This window comes from Cnephaeus nilssonii (assembly GCF_951640355.1).
Source record: "Cnephaeus nilssonii genome assembly, chromosome: 7".
NCBI lineage: Eukaryota > Metazoa > Chordata > Mammalia > Chiroptera > Vespertilionidae > Cnephaeus > Cnephaeus nilssonii.
In genome coordinates, this window is record NC_137078.1 from 88,833,478 (window position 1) to 88,853,370 (window position 19,893).

Consider the following 19,893-nt stretch of genomic DNA (forward strand, 5'->3'; position numbering starts at 1 on the left):
CATGGTTTTTTAAAAAACACTTTGCTATAGATGATTTCCATTGGCCTCCTGCCCCCCAGCCCCACCTCAACAACACTGGGTCAGGTAGAGCAGGGGTTATCTGAGCCGTCTTGCAGATGAGAAAACTCAAGTTCAGAGAAATTAAAGCACATGTGCAGATCACCTGCCCCGTATGTGATCACCTGTCCTGTGTGGGATCACCTGTCCTGTGCGGGATCACCTGCCCTGTGCGGGATCACCTGTCCTGTGCGGGATCACCTGCCCTGTGCGGGATCACCTGTCCTGTGTGGGATCACCTGCCCTGTGCAGACACTTGCTGGTGACCCTGAGCTCATAGCCGGTCCAGCTGGGTGATGGTGAAGGCACTCTCCGTGTGACCTTTTCCACTCACATCATTCATTTTCTGAGGAGGACAGTGTGACCCTCGTCCAGGCACAATGACAAAGACAGAGAGAAGGCAGGCACTGGGCACAGCGCGCTGTTTCTCTCCCCAGGCCTCCGTCTCTTACTGCAAGCAGAGAAACAACGTCTGTGCCCGAGCCGAGTTTCTGTCCAAAACCGAGAGAGGAGTGTTCACCATCCCTGGAAAAGGACCGGCACCAGGTAGGCAGCCGCCTTGCACTGGCCTTGACCGAAGGGGTCGTGTCCAGATCGGATCTGAGGGCACCCAGGCCTCCAGCGGCCGTCTCTGGAAGGAGTTAGGCTTTGGGAGGTGAGGGGTGGAGGCAGGTGTTGAACCAAGGGGAGAAGCGTGAGGAAGGGAGGAGCTGTCCTCCTTTCCGGGAAGAATGGCTGGTTCTGGACATGCCCCCAAAGCAGCCTTGCTGGTGGGGAAGTGGCTTCTCACCTCCCAAGTGTGTTCATTCCCACCCCCAGGCGCCCCCACAGGCCGCTGGGGCACACAGTACCCAGAGTGGATTGCTTTGCAGCCCTCACACATCTGTCCTCACAGGAGGCTCAGAGTGGGAGTGACTTGCCCAGTGTCACAGGGCAAGCCCAGAGCCCAGAGCCCAGAGGTGTCTGATGAGGAGACTGTTGCCTGTCATCCATTGTGACTTCTGAACTCGCCAGGATTCAGGAACACACAGGGCTGGCCTGCGAGTGTTCTCCCCGTTGGGCTGGACGCTCTGTGCCCGAGCCCCTCCCCCACCTCCTCCCCGCCGGAACCGTTTGCAGGGAGCTCTCCCTCCATCAGACCTTCCCTGCGGGATCTGAAGACCCCCAGGGAGCCGCGGCCCCGCCCAGAGGAGGAGCAGGGTTTGCCTGGCGCTCAGGCCTGCTGGAGGGGGTGTGGATAAAATTGCAGTGCACTGTCGGATTTCAGCAAATGCAGATTAAAGTTGAGATTAGTTTGAAGCTGAATAACAAAATCAGCCCTAATTAGGAGGCTAAGCCCGGGCTAAAGCTCCCCGGCCTTGCATCATCCGAGGGCAAAGCCCCACCTTGTTTGTTTGTACAGAGAACAAAGCCGGCATCCCGGGGTTTGGCCAGAGGCCCCGCCAGTGGGCCCCGGGATGCGGGCACCCCTGCAGCCAGCATGTGCCACTCCCTCAGGAAGGTCTTATCGCCGAGAACAGGAGGGGGGAGGGGGCACCGGTGTCGGTTAAACTCCTACTGTGTGCCCCAGCTTTCCACAAAGCGGTGTGAGCTAATATTATTATTTCCCCCATTTTACAGATGGAAATGATACTTAGAAAGCAGGTGACTCGCCCAGGGTCCCAGTGGATTTTAACCCAGGCCTCTTGGGTTTGATGCCTGCCTGGTGCCTCAGACACCTCCCCCCTCCACTTGCCAGGGGCCTGGGACCTCTGCTTTGACCTCTCCCCTCTCGGAAGTAACACCATGGTTTCACTTCCCCCTCTGGGAGAACACCAGATGTGGAGCGGTGATTGGCATCTGCTGCTCTGCGTGCCCTTCCGTCAACGCCAGGCAAAATGCTCACCTGGACCTGTTTGCTGGCTGGATTTCCTCCAGTTTAGATGTACCAGCCACATCACCACGTCCACCTCTATTTTTTCTTGTCTTTTAGAGCACGGGGAAAGGCCTGTGTTAAAGTGTCGCTTGCAAACATGGGTCACAGAATCGGATCTGCCGGAGCCCCGCCTCGGGCAGCAGAGCCCAGCCGCGCCCGGGGAACCAGTGCTAACGGGGCTCTCGGGCTCTCGGGGCCACGGGGCCACGGGAACATGCGTGCCTTTCTCCTTACTTCTGCTTCTCAGCATTTTATCACCAAGCATCGCTTTAACCCTTTCCGGTAGCAGTAAATGAGAGAGAGAAGGAAGCAGAAAGACAACGAGAGATATAGACACAGGCTGCTAGCTGGACGTCTGCCTTTAAAGAAAAAATTTAACCCTATGCTGGGAACACTCTTCAAGTTATTAAAAACCCTCCCAGAGCCTCATTTTTAAGCAGATGTAGAGTAGGCCATCGTGTGGTGGTACCATGCGTGAAGGGACAGATGCCCTCTCACTGGAAATGGAGGTGGTTTTGAGCTGATCACTAATGTAAACACAGTGGCCGCGAGCACCCTTGTAGTTCACAACTTGTGTGCAATCAAGATTGTTCCCTCATGTAAATCGCTGAAAGTGAAATCGCTAAGCCAGAGGCATGTAAATAGTTAGGGGTTTCGCCACTTGTGATCGAATTGCCCTTCAGCACAGGGATCACGAGGCACCTTGCCCTGGCCGGCACCCGGGCACGACCGTTTAAGGAAAATCTTGCTAATCAAGTAATAATGTTGTTTTCAGTACTTTTTGCAAGGGAAAAGTACATTTTCTTGAAACAAAGCCAACTTTACAATGTTTAGGAAATTTGGACTATTTTTCCCACCCAGAATGCCACCCCTCATAGAATTACCCCCCTTGCCTGGGGTGCCGCCTATTTGTATTCAGATTTATCCATTTGTACCTGGATGCCATCACAGGGCATAGACTTCCAGGCTTGGCCTTGCTTATTCACTCACCTTTATTTTCGGAAACACGGCCAGGTGGCCTCATGGTCTTCACTGTAGTGACTGCTGTGATGTACATCATATGCTCAGAGCTTTTCCATCTGTTGAATCATTTTCTTAATTTCGGAGTATTGGGGAGCCTGGGTGTGCAGACGTCCTCAACGCTTTTGCCTAGTGCTGCTGCTCGTACTCCCAACGCCTGCACCCACTGGCAGGGCACCCACAAGCTAGGACGAGACTGTTTCCTCCTCCCCCAGCTCAGAGCATCCTGCTCTTCCTGGCAGCTTTGTGCACAGTCACATTGACTTTGTTCTGTCACCGTTTCTTGAGATGGGGCATGGTGGGAAAGCAGGGGCTTTGGAGACCGGTGGCCTGGGCCCATAATAGGTGTTCAGTAAGTATTTGTTAATTGCAAAGTAGTTACGAAACAACTACTCTGTGCCAGGAACCTAATATGTTATTCCACTACTACAACCACTCCGTCGTTGGAAGAATTCTCCTTCTTACTTTATCCAGGAGGGAGCAGCTGGGCTTAGTCCCTGGTTAGATGGGTGTCTTCGGGCAAATGGTTTAATATCTCTGAGCCTCAGATTCTTCGTGTTTAGCATGGAGGGGATAGTACCCACATTGCTGGGCTGCGGGAGGATTACATGGGCTAAGTATGTGATGCATGTGGCCCGTGTTGGCTAAAGGTGAGGATTGTTTTCAGCCCCTTCAGGCAGCCCTGGCATTGGACCGTCTTGGAGTGATATCGCCTTACAGTCATTAATGTGTTCTTAGGCGGGAGGTATGGCTCTTTATTTATGTGAGAAGTGTTTCTTATTCTGTTCTAAAAATTTCTTTCTGTTTAGGGCATTATGATATCAACGAATCCCTTGTGAAGCAGTCGCCAACGACATTAGTGTCCTGTTTTAAATCAAAAACTGACCGTGGATTAAAACTGACATCAACCGTGCCGGGACCCGGTTATTACAACCCACACGATCACATCAAAATTCCGAAAAAGGCACTTATCCCGTGAGTCCTGCTGATCCCGACCTTTCTTTTGAAAGGCGGTTCTGGGAAGGACCCCAACATGGGCAGGAAAGGGAGGGGTGCCACGGCTTGTCAGACGCTGTGCCAGGTCGCTGTCCTTGTTGATTCATAGTAGGTGCTCAATAAGTGTGTGTTGCATACATAATACGTATTGAGCAACTACTCGGTACCAGGAACTTAACATCATGCCCAAGTATCATAACAATCCTGTTGTAAGAATTACTCTTCCTGGAGGAGGGAGCTGGGCTTCAGGGAGACTGAGAGATTTGCCTAAGTCCACAGGCTAACGAGGTGCTGCTGGGAATCAGGCCCGAACTGCCTGGCTCTTTCCATATTCCCCACGATGCCGTGCTCTCCCGGGCTGACCGTCCTATTTCACAACATAAACCTCCACCGGGGGGCAGGGTGGCAGGCATGCGAAGCAGTGGAGCTCGAATAGTTTTGTGCTGATTGGTGAGCAGCCCGGACCCTGGAGTTGGCCGGACCTGCTGGACTGAAACTTCAGCTCTGCTTTCCTGCTCGGTGACCTTGGGCACTGCACCCTCCCCTCTGAGCCCCCATGCCCTCATCTGTAAAGTGGGGGGTAATTCATGCCTCACAGTGTTGTTTGCTGATTTAGAAATATAGATTTGGCATATGGATGGCAGATGCAAATGGTGACTTACTATTAACACAAATTTAAAAAGTAAAGACAGGTACTTGGTGTTACTTTCACCGAAGAGACTAAAAGACTCTGAGGGCTTATGACCTTTCAGTCGGTTCTAGAACTTCTAAAACTAACTGAGTTAAGGTCAGTGCCATCTAAGACCGCAGCCCTGCACAGTCTTCTCCAGGCAGGACTGGCAGCTGGGAGGGCTGACCAGGGGCTGGGACCGAGCCTATAGGACCTGGGCACCTCTGAACAGGCGACTGGGCTCGTAGCCACAGCAGGTCAGAAGTCTGGGCACCCCAGGGAGGCTGACAACGATGGGCATGGTTCAGGGCAAGGACAGAGGGGAGCTGGGAGCCCAGCACGACATGAACCTGACGAGTGCAGCGTAGGATCCAGAGAAGGGACTCGGACCTCAGGGGGAGCCCGCAGGACAAGCTGCGTCTGCCCTCTGGTCCCTGGGGACTCAGACCTCGGGGGGGAGCCCACAGGACAAGCTGCGTCTGCCCTCTGGTCCCTGGGGACTCGGACCTCGGGGGGAGCCCTCTGGTCCCTGGTTCTGCAGCTTGACCCTTCACAGGCTCCCGGGCTCAGGACCAGGCTCTCTCCAAACATCAGGGACTTCCTGCCTCAGGTTGGCTTAGGCACCACGCACACCACCTCCCCGCTACTCTGGCAGCGAATACAGTGGGAAAGAGGATGGCTGTGCAGTTAGACCTGAGTCTGAGTCCTGACTCAGTCCCCTGCAGACACTTCTCTCTGAGCAGTTTCCACGTTGTTAGGCAGAAATAAGAACCTTATCTTTTAGGGGTTCTGTCAGGATTAGATGAGAAAGTGCTTGAAAACAGCTGTTACTATCATAGCTGCGATTACCCTGTACCCTACAGGCATCCTATATAATAAAACCCAAATATGCAAATCGACCGAACGGCAGAATGACCAGTCGCTATGACGTGCACCAGCTACCAGGGGGCAGACGCTTAACGCAGGAGCTGCCCTCTGGTGGTCAGTGCGCTCCCACAGGGGGAGCACCCGCTCAGCCAGAAGCCGGGCTCACAGCTGGTGAGCGCAGTGGCGGTGGCTGGAGCCTCTCCAGCCTCTGCAGCAGCGCTAAGAACCCTCGGGGATCCCGGACTGCCAGAGGGCATAGGCTGGGCTGAGGCACTCCCGCCCCAGTGCACGAATGTCGTGCACCGGGCCTCTAGTATTAGGATATATGAGCAGCTGGTGTTTGGCATGGCCGCTCAATCCCCCAGCCCGTATCTGGAAGCTTGGTCAGGAAATGGGGAAAGGAGAGTGGAGAATGCTCCATGTTTAACCGCTTTCCCCAGAGAAGTGTCACTTGGCTGGGCTTAAAACGAGATGAGCAGTTTGGAATAATCTCATTAAATGGCCTTGGCATCTGCCAGCCCACAGGCCCTGGAGGCTTCTGGGCCTTGTGGAGGCTGTGGAGCTGCTCAGGTGAACAGAACACCATACCCCCCAGCCAGGCTCACCGGGAGCAACGCCGGGCCAGGCAGGGGCGAGGCGGCAGAATGCCGGTCGGTGGCCACACACAGCCGTCTCTCCAGCGGGGCCATGCACTGGTGCTGGCGTGTCTGGGGGTGTCTGGGGCGCACTGGCTCTCCGTGATGCTTTGTGAATAATGGATCCGTGGTTAATAAGCCTCGGAAACACGACCTATAAACCCTCTGCCCCGGGAGCATCGCAGGGAGCGTGGGCTTATTAAAGGCTCTGAGAAGGCCTGCACAAAGGCTCCTATTAAGCCCAGTGTCTCTTAAATTCAGGCTTACCTGGGCGAGTAGATGGCGTCCCAGCCTCTGTGGCAGGACATGTGTGTTCACTGGCTCTGGGGTCGGGCTGCTCTCAGCACCTCTCTGGCCTGCGTTTCTCTCTGTGTGAAAAGAGGGGAGGTCTTTCATTCCTGACGCTCCGTGAGCCCAGGAGAGCACAGAGGGGGCAGCAAACACGGGGCCAGCCGGGACCCACAAAGGAGGTCCAACAAACAGATTTGTAATTGACGTGGAAAGGATGGAGCTGAGAAATCTGTGATTTCACTTAAAAGACGAGATGATAAAACGGAAGCGTGCTTTGGTTATTCTAAAAACAGATCCATCCGTTTACGTTAATGATGAAGGAATGATGTAAGATGAAGAAAGATACAGGCTCCCCTGTGTCCCGGAGGGAAGAGGGACAGGAGGGCCTGGGCGCCCGTGTTCCGGGACTCAGGCCCCTGAGAAGGTCTGTGCAGTTTTCTGTCACGTGCACGGAACACACGTGTGACCGAGTGTCTTGGGTTGGAAGGGCTTGGATCCCCGTTTGGGGGAGGGTCCAATTTGCAAAATGATATGTAGGTTCTGCTCTTTTCAGGGTGTGGGGGGAACTGGGGGGGATGTTAGTCCCATGTTACCGACCAGCAGGAGTGGCGCCCGGAGTGGTGAGAGGGTGGCGATGTGACAGGCGCTCAGAGCCGCAGGGGCTGAGCCTGTGGCGTCTCCTGGGAGACTGTGGCAGAGAGGGATATGCACAGGCTGGCCGTCACCCCCAAACTCCTGCCTTCCTCACTCACCGGCCCGAGAACCTGGAAGGAGGGGTACTGAACTCCCGGGAAATCCAAATCCATCCTCTGTGAATTGGAACTAACGCTTGTAAGGTGCTGGCAAGAATAATGTAAGCTAACCCACAGAGCTCACCAGGTTCGGCGCACCGTAAGCTTGCATACATGTTGAAGAGGATCCTCTACACTCAACTGGTATTACTTTTTAAAAAATTTAATATAGTTTTATTGATTTCAGAGAGGAAGGGAGAGGGAGAGAGATAGGAACATCAATGAGGAGAGGGAATCATTGATCAGCTGCCTCCTGCTCACCCCACACTGGGGATCCAGTCAGAAACCCTGGCATGTGCCCTGACCGGGAATTGAACTGTGACCTCCTGGTTCATAGGCCGCCACTCAACCACTGAGCCACACCGGCTGGCTGGTCTCCGTGTCTTGAGTGGCCCCTGAAGGGCGGATGCTGTGCGAGGGCTGGTGGGTTGTTTGCGGCCAGTTCTGGGCTCCTTGTTGAAGAACAGGCGACAGGGGGCCCCTGCTCTGGCCACTTTGCTGACTCAGCAGCTCAGAGGCCTCACCAGCTCCCAGGGGGCTGCAGAGCGAAGGGCCTGCCAAGCGTTGGTCACGGTGATGACTCACTGGGTCAGGGTGGGTCGGGCTTTTGGAGAGAAACCGTTTCTCCCAGCTCAGCCTTCCAGGAGGTGAAACTCCCTCTGACGTCTTTCTAACCCTGGGTCTCCTTCTGGGAGCCCTAAGCCACTGTCACAGCTGGGCCCGGAGAATCAAGCCCCTGGCCCCCCTTCAATGTGGGCGATTAGGAGGGACCCACCTAAAGTCCCCCTGGGGTTTCCAATTAGATATGGGGCGCTCCTTCCCCAACGCTGTAATCTGTCACCTGCTACCTGCCAGACAGATACTGCATTCCAGCCCAGGGGCATGGCTGCCCTGTAATGAGGAGAAAAATTGCCCCTTTATCCCTCCAGACCCTGGGAACCCCCGAGGCAGAGTCTGTGCTGGGAGTGTCCCCGGGGTCTCCATGCCGCCCCCAGTGACCTGCTGAGCCCTCTGACACATTCATTATTCTCAGCGATTTGCAAACAGCTCACGTTGGAAGCTGCAAACACACTTAATCCAGCTGTGGCCAACTCAGAGCTTTGATAGATGTTTTCTTTCCACGGGGCAGGACCAGGGTGGCTTTTATAACTGAGCCATGAGGCTCATAAAAGCCGGTCACAAAGCTCTGAGGGCTGCCCCGGGTTTGATCCAGCCTGACCTTTGTGATGGGCCCAGCCCCGCCGCCACACGGGGCGGGGGGGGGGGGGGGGGGGGGGGGGAGGAGCAGCCCTGGCCGATGATAAATCTGTCTGGGGGTGGGGAGGAGGGGGGGTCCAGATGTCTGGGCTCCCCCACTTGCTCCAGCCCCTCTGCTTTTCTCTGCTGTTCAGCAAATGTCCCAGAAATAGGGACAGGGCCTCAAAGATGAGTCAGACACAACCCTCTCCCTTAAGAGCTAGTCAAGCGAGGGGCATAGAAACAGCGAGATCTGTGCAGAGGAAAGAATGGCTAGAATGTGTGGAGGGGCCGGCTACACTGATATTATCTGGGGCCACGCTTCCAGCTCTCCTACAGGTCGGCACTGTATGTAGACTTAACAGGCCAAGTGCAGACTCACCAAGGTGCTGGAGCAGGGCGCGAACCCAGGCTCCCCGAGGGAGGGTGGGGCGGTGGGGAGGAGAGAGGCTGCGGCCTGCGAATTCCCCCGCAGGAGCAGAGAAGTGAAGGCGGAAGCAGAGTTTGCAGGGGAAGGCTGAAGGAACAGCAGGGGCAAAGCACAGAGTTGCTGAACACTGTGGTGTTGGGTGTTTCCAGAAGGCATCACGGGAGCGGAGGGCACAGGAGGTTGGGCTGCGCTGAGCCACGCATGGAAGCTTTCCTTTAGCGTCTCATCGGGGTCTGGGAGGGCGGGTGGTCAGAAACAACCAGAAACCCAGAAACCACAGGCGGATTGAGGTAGGAAGGCAGGCAAGGTGGCTCACCCTTGGTCTCCTTGCGCCCCAGTTCCTGTCACGAGGGGCTGCAGCCTTTGCCCCTGCTGTTTCGCTGCTGGAAATGCCCCCTTGCCCTTGCCCACCTTTCCTACCTGAGAATTCCTGCGCACCTTTCGGGGCAAATGCTGGCCCTTCGAGGGTAGATTTCTGTCTGTCTGTCTGTCTGTCTGTCTATCTATCATCTATCATCTTTATCTCTTTTTCTCTCTGCTATCTATCTATCTATCTATCTATCTATCTATCTATCTATCCATGTATCTATCATCGTTATCTATCTCTCTCTCTGCACTCTCAATGTAGTTTTTATCTCTAGTTTAATATTTAATATTTTAAAAAAATAATGCAAGTAAAGCACTAGCTAGTTTTCATAACAACCTGGGTGGCGGTATTATCACCCTTCCTTTTACAGAAGCAGGAACAGGCCTGGGAGGCAGAGACTTGAAGGACACACAGCTAGTGACTGGGGGCGCCTGAGTGCAAAGCGGGCCTGCCTTCAGCTGCCACCAGCGTGATTGCCACTGCAGTGGACTGCCAAGCTCTCAGGGGTGTGCAGGGCCTGCGTCTTAGCACAGAGGAGCCTGGACGCCCCAGGATGCCTGCTCAGAGCCTCACACATGGCCGACACTCTCCGCAGACCCAGAGCTGAGTTGGCAGGGCCGAGCCTCTCCTGGGCATGCTGCTGGCGTGGAGGGCAAGGGACCTCTCTGACCAATTTTCTTCTTTTTCTTTTTCTTTTTTTTCTGACCATTTTCACCAAGAATGCTGACCAGACCCCGACCCTGCCTGCTCAGCCTCCTGCAGGTGTCCCTGGTTGGGAAAGTAGGCACCTCACGGTGTCTCAAAGAATCGGGCTTGGGGGAGACTCAGACAATGGGGTGACCTCATACAGTGGTTGGCTCATTTCAGACCTAATGTCCAGGAATCAAGCCTGTTTCTCAGCTATGTCAATCACACACTCATCTAATTTCTGGGAGTTCTTTGAAGAGGTGACCCAAGCCAGAACAAGGAGCAGCCAGCTTCTGTTTATAAGGGGAGAGTTGGCTGATCACACACTATAACCAGTTCTCCCATGCCAGCTGGAGGGGGTAAAGGAGGCAATGTTTCCCCCCCTTTTCCTATGGCACCTTTGTTCTAAACATAAGCATCAAAGCCAGCTGTTGGAGCCTCAGGAAGATTTGCTGTGGCTTTTAACGACCGCCCCTCTCTCCCGGCAGTGGGAGTGTCCACCCTCTGGGTGACTCTGTGAGGGAGGGCTCTCTTTCCTGAGGCTCGGCTGCTCCTCTGAGACTGAGCAGCCGGGCAGAGTGCTGGAGGAATCACAATAGCGATGACTCGTTTTATTGAGCACTTACTGTGTGCTGGCACTACGTTAGGTGCCTTTTCTCCACTCATCAAGTCCTGTAGAAAGAGTGGGTGCTGTTGCACCTTGCCACAGGTGGACAGGCTAGGGGACTTGTCTGAGTCTCGCTGCCAGGGAGTCACTCAGTTCTGTGTGACCCTCAGACTCAAAAATTCCCCGATGCCTTCCCCCGATGATTAGGCACCGGAGACTTGGGTCTTGGGCCGCATTATCCCTGACGTGCTTTGCACTCTGGGGGATTAGTTTTCTCTGGGCACCGATTTCTTTAGCAAAATAAGGAAGTTGGCTAAGACGCTCTAGGTCCCCACCTGCGCTCTGAGTTTAAGAATGCCTCTGTTCCAGCAGTTGCTGGCCACAGGGCGGCAGTCTCCGTGGCCAGGATCCCAGTTCCCTCCTCTGTTCCCCTGGGCTGGCTTCAAGCTGGGTGAGTCCCTGTGGCTGTTCACTGCTCCGAGAACTCCTCTTCCCTGTCGGTGAGAGACCCGGGGAGAAGCCTCGGTGTGAGGCGGGAGCAGGCAGCCCTTCTACTGAATGGCTGGGAGAGGAGAGGAGTGTGATTCCCATAGCAATCCCAGAATTCCCTGGGCAGCCCAGCGGACCCTCTTTGAATCAAGGGTTGATGGAATGTCACAGCTGGAAGGGACCTCAGAGGTCATCATATCCCACCCCCCTCGTTTTACAGATGGGGAGACTGAGGCACAGAGTATATTCGTGTCAGAGCTAGGGCCTAAGTACAGGTTCCACTTCTCTTTCATTCATTCTCTCAACACCAGGCATGAAAGATGAAAGGCTCCCCTCTCTGAAGGAGGGGGAGACAGACCTGAAAACAGACCATGGCAATGGAAGGGGTGTGCTATGCAGGGGTCCCTTAATTCCCAAGCCAGCATTTTTCTACTCCCATGTCCTGCCTCGACAGGAAGCTATGTGGTAGGGCTCTGGGGAGTCAACACCGAAATAGTCTCTAGAGATCTACTAGTCTTGGGATAGCAAACCCCTGGAAACCGGGATGCCTGTTTTTTTTCCCCTGGCCATGGCAGACATCACAAGTAGATCACAATGCTCTTCATAGAGCCAATGCGAAGCCTCCGTTCTTTACACTGAGCTCCAGCCAGGCATTGCCAATCGAGCAGGGTTGACAATGAGATCAATGCTGTCTGCTATTCCTGATCAGCTCAGTAACATCATTGCAACAACAGTGTGTACGGAGCTCTCCCGTGGTGCTGGGCTGTGTCTGTGTTTTCTGTACCATCTCACTGAGCCCTGACGACAGGCCTGCGCTGTGGGTACTATTATGATCGCCATCGTGCAGATGAGGAAACTGAGGCCCCGGGCCCCCAGCTCACAGCAGTGGATCCACAAGAAGAAATAGGTCTCCTGGCGCCATGCCCAGTCCACCTGCAACGGCTTGGTGCTGGGCAGGTCTTGGCTATGTCTAAAAACTACCATTTCCCCAATAGACTGCGCTAGTGACACCTTCCCATTTTGTCTTTTCTGAAGGAAACACCCCATCCTGAACTTCTCCACCCAGCCTCTGTCTCTGCCCCTGAAGCCGTCTCTCCCAGGCCCTGGGCAGTACGAGATTGTGGATTACGCGGGGCCCGCCAAGTATTTAATCTCCAGTGCATCGTTCGTGTCCAACACCAAGCGGTGGACAGCGGCGCCGACTCAACAAGGCCTGCCTGGCCCAGGTGAGAGGACTGTTTGAAATGACTGTAAAAACCAAATCCAGAATTGTTTGTCATTCCTGGGCCATCAAATGCCACTGATTTGTAGGTTGTTTGCCAAACAGGTTATTAGGGGTTAGAGTGGATTTAGAAGACTTTTCAGCTGACGCTTTCTGAGTATGAAAGTTTTTTTTGTTTTTGTTTTGTTTTTTAAAGTGAAAGGGCTCTCAGAGATGACCCAGGCCAGGGATTCATAACCACGGACCATGACCACCGAGAGGCTCAGAGACAGGCTCCAGGGGTCTGGGACTCTGTCTGCAGACATTCTCTTCTGGGCTGAGGGGCCATAGCTTTTGTCAGGTGGCCAACAAGTTCATGTTCTCACCAATGTCTTAATCACTGGCCGCGCTTGGCGGAGTCACTTCATGGACGGGGAGCCGGGAGAGCAAGGTGTCCGCAGGCCTCGGGAGTGAGGGGCAGCCGGAGCGCAGGTCGTCCCCGCTGCCTGGTTTGTCAGCCACGAACCGGGGACTGTTCACTGGGCAGCTCTGTAAGGCTAAGCCAGTGGTCGGCAAACTCATTAGTCCACAGAGCCCAATATCAGCAGTACAACGACTGAAATTTCTTTTGAGAGCCAAATTTTTTAAACTTAAACTTCTTCTAATGCCACTTCTTCAAAATAGACTCGCCCAGGCCATGGTATTTTGTGGAAGAGCCACACTCAAGGGGCCAAAGAGCCGCATGTGGCTCGCGAGCCACAGTTTGCCGACCACGGGGCTAAGCTATCTAGTTCCATTCCCTTCACAGGTGAGCTTAATCGGTGATACTCTGTGACTCGGGTACCTACCTGGGAGTTAATCGCACGAGGCACCTATTTGGAGCTGTTCACAGAGCCCCTTAGCTATTTACCTCCCCCTGACATGACAGACCTTTGGCACGGACAGGTGGGCACGGACAGGTGTGCTGGTGTGCAGGTGGGGTGGGCAGAGGAAGGCGGAGCTGAGGCGGCTGCCAGGCCTGTTAAATTCAGTCTTTCAAGGAGCATGGATGCTGCTCCCACCCTGGGGAGGAGGCAAAGAGTCTGGTGGGGAGACACCTTCCCCCTCCAAACTCACAGGTGAGTAGAATGGGAGGCAGACAGGACAGGGAGAAAGGCATTCGCATAGCCTTGGCCTTGGAGACGGAATCAAGCCAACAAGACGGCAGAGGTCTGACCTTCAGGTCGTCTAGTCAGTCCAGGCAGAGGTCATTTTGGTTGTGTGATGCTTCTGTAAGTGCCGAGCTCCGCTGGGCGGTCTCAGGAGGCCCGGGGGCCAGGGGAGACCATGGTCTGACCCTGTTGGGCCCAGACCCCTAAGAGCTTTGTGTCCGTGTCTTCTCTGCGCTGTGCATGGTGCGAGACACCTGGCACACGGGTCGGACAGTACCTCCTGGGCGTGAGCACATGCGAACATCTGCCTCCTGGGCCCCAGGGGTGCAGATGTGCCTGGACTGCCATGTGCCCCCATCAGCAGCTTCCCAGGCAACCAACAGAGGTCACCCACGGCCCCTCGTTAACCCGATCAGTGTCAGTGTGAGTTTCCCGTCCCCAAGCCCCTGTGGTTCCGGCTGCTGGTTTCCTGAAGAACCTGCAGGGTCATGGCTTTCGCTTTTCTGGAAATTTCTGAAATCAATCAAAACAAAACCCCGTCAAGCTGACACCTTGCTTCTTTAAGAGTATCGCTTTACTCAGTCTTCCCCCCCCGCCCCAAATTTCATAGGAAGGCTGTAAGTTTTGCTTTGTCAACGAAGTGAAAAGGGGCTAAAGAAGGTGGGAAACCAGAGTTTGAGTCCTACCGCGGCCAGTTAAGAACCAGATAACCTTGGGCCGTCCCCTCCTCTGGCTGCCTCCCCACACGGATGGTGCAGGGGCTGGGACAGGGGTCCCACTGGCCTTGCCAGCTCTGACGTAGAACGAAAGAGACTCCTGCAAGTGGCCTTCTCCGTCTTCACGCTGCCCCTCTCTCCTCACAGCCACCTACAAGCCGGAGCTCCCTGGGAAGCAGTCCTTCCTCTACAACGAGGGCAGCAGGTGGATCCCGGTGTTGTAGCGACCTCACAGGCACGGCAATGCCCGGCCCCCAGCGGCCCCACGTGGGGCAGCTCCGCCACCTGGCTCCGTTGTTGCGGCATTTGTCCTGGTCTCGAGCTGCCTCCTGGAGATTGGGCCTCCCAGCCCTCTGACCCCGTGGTTTCCTGAGAAGAGGAGGAGAGGACAGAGCCTCCCCGGTTCCTTGGCCAGGCACCTGTCCAGGCTGCTGTCTGCACCCTGCCCTCAGACGCAAGGGGCTCCTGACGCTCGGGCTCCAGGGAGAAGGTAGAGGAGGGCAGCTCCCTGCCTAGCAGCCTGGTGCTGACCAGGGCTCTGGGGCCCACGTGCATCTGCAGCGGGGACAGCACAGCCTTCTGGCCTCGGCTTCCAGACCCTCCGGGTGTTCCCAGAGCTGGAAGGCTCAGAGGCGCTTGTAACAGACACGAAGGGGTTGCCTGGGCTCCTTGGCCCCCCAAGCCCTTGGATCTCACCTTCAGGAAGAGCGTGGCAGCCGTCACCCGGTCACCGTGCTCAGCACCCACCCCCAGGAGAGGCTGCCTCATGCTTCACTGGCTCCGTGTTCAACAGCACATGTGGGCGGGGCCCTGCGGGAGCCAGAGCCTGGAAACGGGTTCTGGGGGGCACGGGAGCCACGCAACACCCTGAGCCTGCAGGTTCTCACTCTCACCCGGCCTTTCCCCTTCCGGGGCTGGGCTCCCCAACCCCCCGCTCAAGTTGGACACTTAATGCATCTTTTCTGGCCTGTCATTTCCCCTCGGCAAGAGGAGAAGATTCCCAAAGAACCAGGAGAAGGTAGAAGTAGCCACACACGCCTCCTTCCCCAAATATTGGCATTCTCTTTCAGTTTCGTGAGTGGAACTCTCCCGGGCAGCCTGCCCTCCCCACAGCGAGGACAAGGCTCTCACTTCCCTTTCGCGCCCTCCTTTGACTTTGCTCTGGAAATGCTACATCCTGGGCCTCCATGTCAAAACTGGCTGCTGATTGGCTCTCCACTTAGGGAGGGGTTGGAAGGATGGAATAACATCCAATTAAATTGAAATCTTGCATCTCACCAAAGCTGGCCTCTATGTGACCTCTGATTCCCGCACGCGCCCATTGCTTTGGGAGACGTTGGAGGTGGCGGGAGCTCGGTGCGGGAGCCTGGTGCTCCCATCCTCGCAGGCCCTTCTCCTCGAAGAGTTGGATCAGAATTTGCGGGCTCGCGATCAAGCACTTCCAGGGCTGGGTGGGCAATGCATGGAGCAAAACAGGTGATGCCGGGGTGGGGTCAGGGGTCTGGGAGCAGAGGCTGCTGCCTACCTAACGGGGCAGCCAACTCGGGTCCAGCAAACTGTCGCCAGATCTGCAGGTCTCTCAACAGAATCTGGGAAATACTTAAAATGTGCAGTGTCTTGATTTGAGATGTTTGCAACCGTGTTTCAATGTAAAGTTTTTTGTTCAGGCCAAAGGAAACTCTTCAGCAAACCATTGGTTGTCCCTTGGGAGCTAGACGTTCTGGAAGACGCTTTCAAAGTGACGCTTAGAGCTGTACTTTTCTTTCACCCCAGACTCTTGACAATGAGGCCAGACCCCAAGGCCTTGGTTCTTGGCCCCTCTGACCTGGGGGATCTTAGCAGGCCATTGGGCTGGTAGGAGCAGGCTCCAGGGAAAATGACTTAGACAAGAGCACAGGGCAGAGTTGGCACGAGAACTCCTAGCCTTGGGCTCTGCCCACTGACCCCAGCTACGAGGTCCTCGGCAAGGTCATCCTGACCCTTCCAGGACTTCTACATGTCCAGTCAGTGCTCCCCAGGTCATAACATTCAGCTGTGGGACCACACAGGACAGAGAGCTGGGCGGGACGCCTCCGGGTGAGATGCCTGCTTTACTAGTGCCCAGCTCAGCACTGCCCTTCAAGTTGGGGCAAACACCCCCAGGACAGGAGCAGCCAGGCCGTGTCTACTCTCACCCTCTCCTCCTGGCAGACTTCCACAAAAGGAACAAGTGAGGCATTTGAAGTAATACATAGGCAGAATTTTATTACTAAATACTATATGAGTATACAAAATGCATAATTGAATAACAGCTAAAAAAATAGTCCAAGAAATGTGAAATACACATTTTTTGAAATGATAAAAATGTATCCGTGAAAATATAAAATGTTGCATATATATACAATATATACTTATATATTTATAACATAAATGAAAACTGTGAGTGAGAAATGTGTACAACAGTGAGCAGGGTGGTCGGTCATTTATGGAGCAGCCACTTGGTTGTGGCCGATCAGCTCTATTATTTACATCGGGCCCGGAGGAAGTCCATGAGAAAGAGGGTGCGTCCACCACGGTGTCTTTTAAAAGTCATTTGCACTGAAAATCAAGAGTGTTCGAGTTAACTGACCCAAGGGTGAGAGATCCTTGGTCTGAAGTCGATGGAACGACCAAGAATGGGAGCGGACAGCGGTCAGGTCGGCTTTGGGAGCGAGGCCCGCCTCCAGCACCGGGATAGGCAGCAGCTGCGGAGGAGGAACCAGTCTGCCGGGCATTAACCAAGACGGCACTGTCTGGCTGAGCAGGCACTGGCAGGCGCTCAGAGTAGATTCAAGCATGAGTGGGGGCTCGGGTCAGGACACCTCCCAGGTCCCTTCCTGGCCCTGACGTCGGTGGCTCGGGCCTCTTCCTTCTGGGAAGGTGTTCAAGTAACGGCACTGAGGCATGAGGAGAGGTTGTGTGCGGCATGGGGCCCCTGGCAGCTGGCTCCTGGCCTGGAGCTCACCCCCGGGTCCTCACAGCTCCTTAAGGGTGATCTGAATCTTGCCATCAAGCTCCCCCATGTCCAGCAGGAAGGCGACATGGTTGCTGTAATGCTGAATGATGTTGTTGTCCATGTTGACCAAGATTCTGGAAGAGAAGAGATGTGGCTAGACTGTGGGAGGCCCCTTGCTTTCAAGGCCTCTGGTGACAAGGAAGACAGTGATGGTTACTACATATCGGGGACCCCCAAAATTTCAAGCGTCTCACACTTTCTCTCTGACCCTCATAACAACCTGCAAGGTGGTGGTTCCCTGTCCCACTTTCAGGGGAGGGCACAATGCCCAAGTGGCCGAGCCACAACTCAAACCAGGCCTGCCAGTTACCATGCCCCTGTCTGTGCCAGGGTGCCTCTCTCAATACACGTGAGTGTGGGCACTTTTGAGCAACTAAAGGTAGATTTGGGGAAGACTCGGTGCTCCTTAGTCACCAGCCGGGCTGAGGACTCAGACACAGTGTGAGTTCAAGTGCAGGAGGCGTGGTGGGTGGACAGTGTGGAGACAGCGACGTGCCACTCAGATGTGCCTGCCTGAGCCCGAGGCGAGGGCCACACGAGCCCAGTCTAAGGCCCGTCCCCAGGAAGCTGACTCTCAGGGATGCACAATAGACTTGAGGCGCTTGGCCTTCTCTCTCCCCACAGGCTTTAGGCCAGGACCTGGGCCAACCTGAGGGGGAGAACGCCTCCGTGGCAGGGCCTCTGCAGGGGTCAAAGCCAGAGCATGTGCCACAGGGCGCCCGCTAGGAGCTGCTTCCCTGGGGAAGGACCAGGAAGAGGTGACCCGACCTGATCCTGCCAGGAACGGAAGCGAATATTTCACCCGTCCATTCATCCATCCATCAGTCCTTCCCACCATCATTTGCTGAGCCTTCCACATGCAGGGCCTTGCTCCAAACAAAAACAAGGGTCACATAGAGACCCTAGAGCCTGTCCTCCAGGAGTTTAGGATCTAGCATGGCCCCGGAGAACAACGCCTTGTAACCCTATTACTCTAGCTCATGATGGGGAAACTGAGGCTCAGAGGAGTAAAGTCATTTGCCTCAGGCCGCACAGGCAATAGATTGCCCAGCTGGGACTTGAATCCAGACTTTTGTCTCTCTTCACTGCATCTTTTAAAAAATATATATATTTTATTGATTTTAGAGAGGAAGGGAGAGGGAGAGACAGAAACATCAATGATCAGAGAGAATCATTGATTGGCTGCCTCCTACACGCCCCTTACTGGGGATCGAGCCCGCAATCCAGACATGTGCCCTTGGCCGGAATTGAACCTGGGACCCTTCAGTCTGCAGGCCGATGCTCTATCCATTGAGCCAAACCAGGTAGGGCTGCATCTTTTTGTTTTTTTAGAAAAAAAAACAAACAAAACACATCACCCCCCACCCCATAAATACAAATTAGAAAGTGGCATATATAAGTATAAGGCAGGCAAAATTCAGGACTGGGGAGAGTTCAAATGAGGGCAAGATTACTTTAGGAGGGGCAGGAGGGTGTGGTGAGAATCCCAGACCACGCTCCTGGCAGGCAGCTGCCTGCTTTCCTGAGGACCCCAGGGGAGGTGGTTGCCTTGTCCCCACTCCCCAGGGCGGAGGGACAATGGAGACAGCGGTGAGCGGAAGCCGACTGCCATCTCTGCAGCAACATCAAGCAGCTGCTGCTTTCGGAAGGAGGTCTGGGCTCAGGCTGGGGCCGGGTGCTGCCTGCCAGTGTCTGATTACAGGCTCCGGCTTCCTCACGTCAGCTGGTAGTTCCTTCACTTTACAGAGGGGTCTTTGGGGGCAGCGGGGAGGAGGGGGGAGGAAGGCAGAGGGGTGGCCCTCTGTCAGGCTGTGTTTGTGTCATACAGTGGCATTTACAGGGTGTGTCTGGGTGCCAGGCACTAAGTGCCTACGTGCACACACTGAAGATGCTTCCCTCCCGCGCCCAGGCAGGGCCTCCCAGGGGCCCAGGTGCACACCTGTGCACGAGGGAGCCCAGACAGGTCCAGGGACCCTTCCCCTCAGAGGTCAATGACCCCTGGGCCCTAGAAGCAGGGGTGTCAGGAACGTGTCCCAGAGCTGGGCCTCGTGTCACTTGCTAGTTCTAGCTGTCTTCTGTCCTGGTTCGCATGAAACCCCTGGCCAGCTGCCAGCAACAACAATGTATTCGTCTTTCAAGCACTCAGTGGTGCTTGTAAGGCTGATTGCATCTACCTTTGTCCAGAGGACTTTCGGGAGGGTTCTGTGAAAATAAACTAGGCCACTGATTAGAATTTCCGGCTCCTCAGACCAGAAGCGTCCGACTCTTAGGGAGGTGACGAACGAGCCTGGCCTCTCCCAAGAGGCTTTTTTGGGGCTCTTCTCATTGGGCATCAGAGGCAATCCTGGACCTGAGGTTTCCATGGTTGGGGGTGTGTATGGGTGTGGGTGCCTCTGAAAGGCTGCTGAGTGATGCCCTGGGCTGTGGGGCTGGCCTGGCCACAGCCTTCATTTGCTCACTGCTTAGCGGTTAGAGGAAAAAGCAGGAGGTAAGATCAAGTAGGGGGTGTATGCACAGCCTTTAGACAGGCCAGGCTTCCTTCTGCCATTTACTGACTCTGTGATCCTGGGACTACTCAGAACCTCAGGCTCCTCCTCTGTGGAAATAGAGATGATCACCCAAACTCAAAGGGCCAATGAGAGGATCCCTCGGAGTGATCGAGCCCAGCACCTGGCGTGTGCAACGTGCGCCACAAATGGAAGTCGTTACAATTATGGCTTAACTAGCTGGCTG

The 19,893-nt window shown here is 54.9% G+C and overlaps 2 protein-coding genes across 2 annotated transcripts in view; one reads left to right on the forward strand and one right to left on the reverse strand.

Annotated features, from left to right (window-relative positions):
* Positions 1–14,383, forward strand: part of STPG1 (sperm tail PG-rich repeat containing 1) — a 34,143-nt gene extending 19,760 nt beyond the window's left edge. The window contains exons 5-8 of the mRNA XM_079777463.1: positions 495–603; positions 3,802–3,967; positions 12,094–12,284; positions 14,274–14,383. Coding sequence (XP_079633589.1) covers positions 495–603; positions 3,802–3,967; positions 12,094–12,284; positions 14,274–14,350 — 543 coding nt within the window. The 3' untranslated portion in view covers positions 14,351–14,383. The remainder of the gene's footprint in view (positions 1–494; positions 604–3,801; positions 3,968–12,093; positions 12,285–14,273) is intronic.
* Positions 14,384–16,478: 2,095 nt separating this feature from the next.
* GRHL3 (grainyhead like transcription factor 3) overlaps positions 16,479–19,893 on the reverse strand; it is a 33,397-nt gene continuing 29,982 nt past the window's right edge. Inside the window, exon 16 of the mRNA XM_079778403.1 lies at positions 16,479–17,234. Within this exon, the coding sequence (XP_079634529.1) occupies positions 17,120–17,234 (115 nt within the window). The 3' untranslated portion in view covers positions 16,479–17,119. The remainder of the gene's footprint in view (positions 17,235–19,893) is intronic.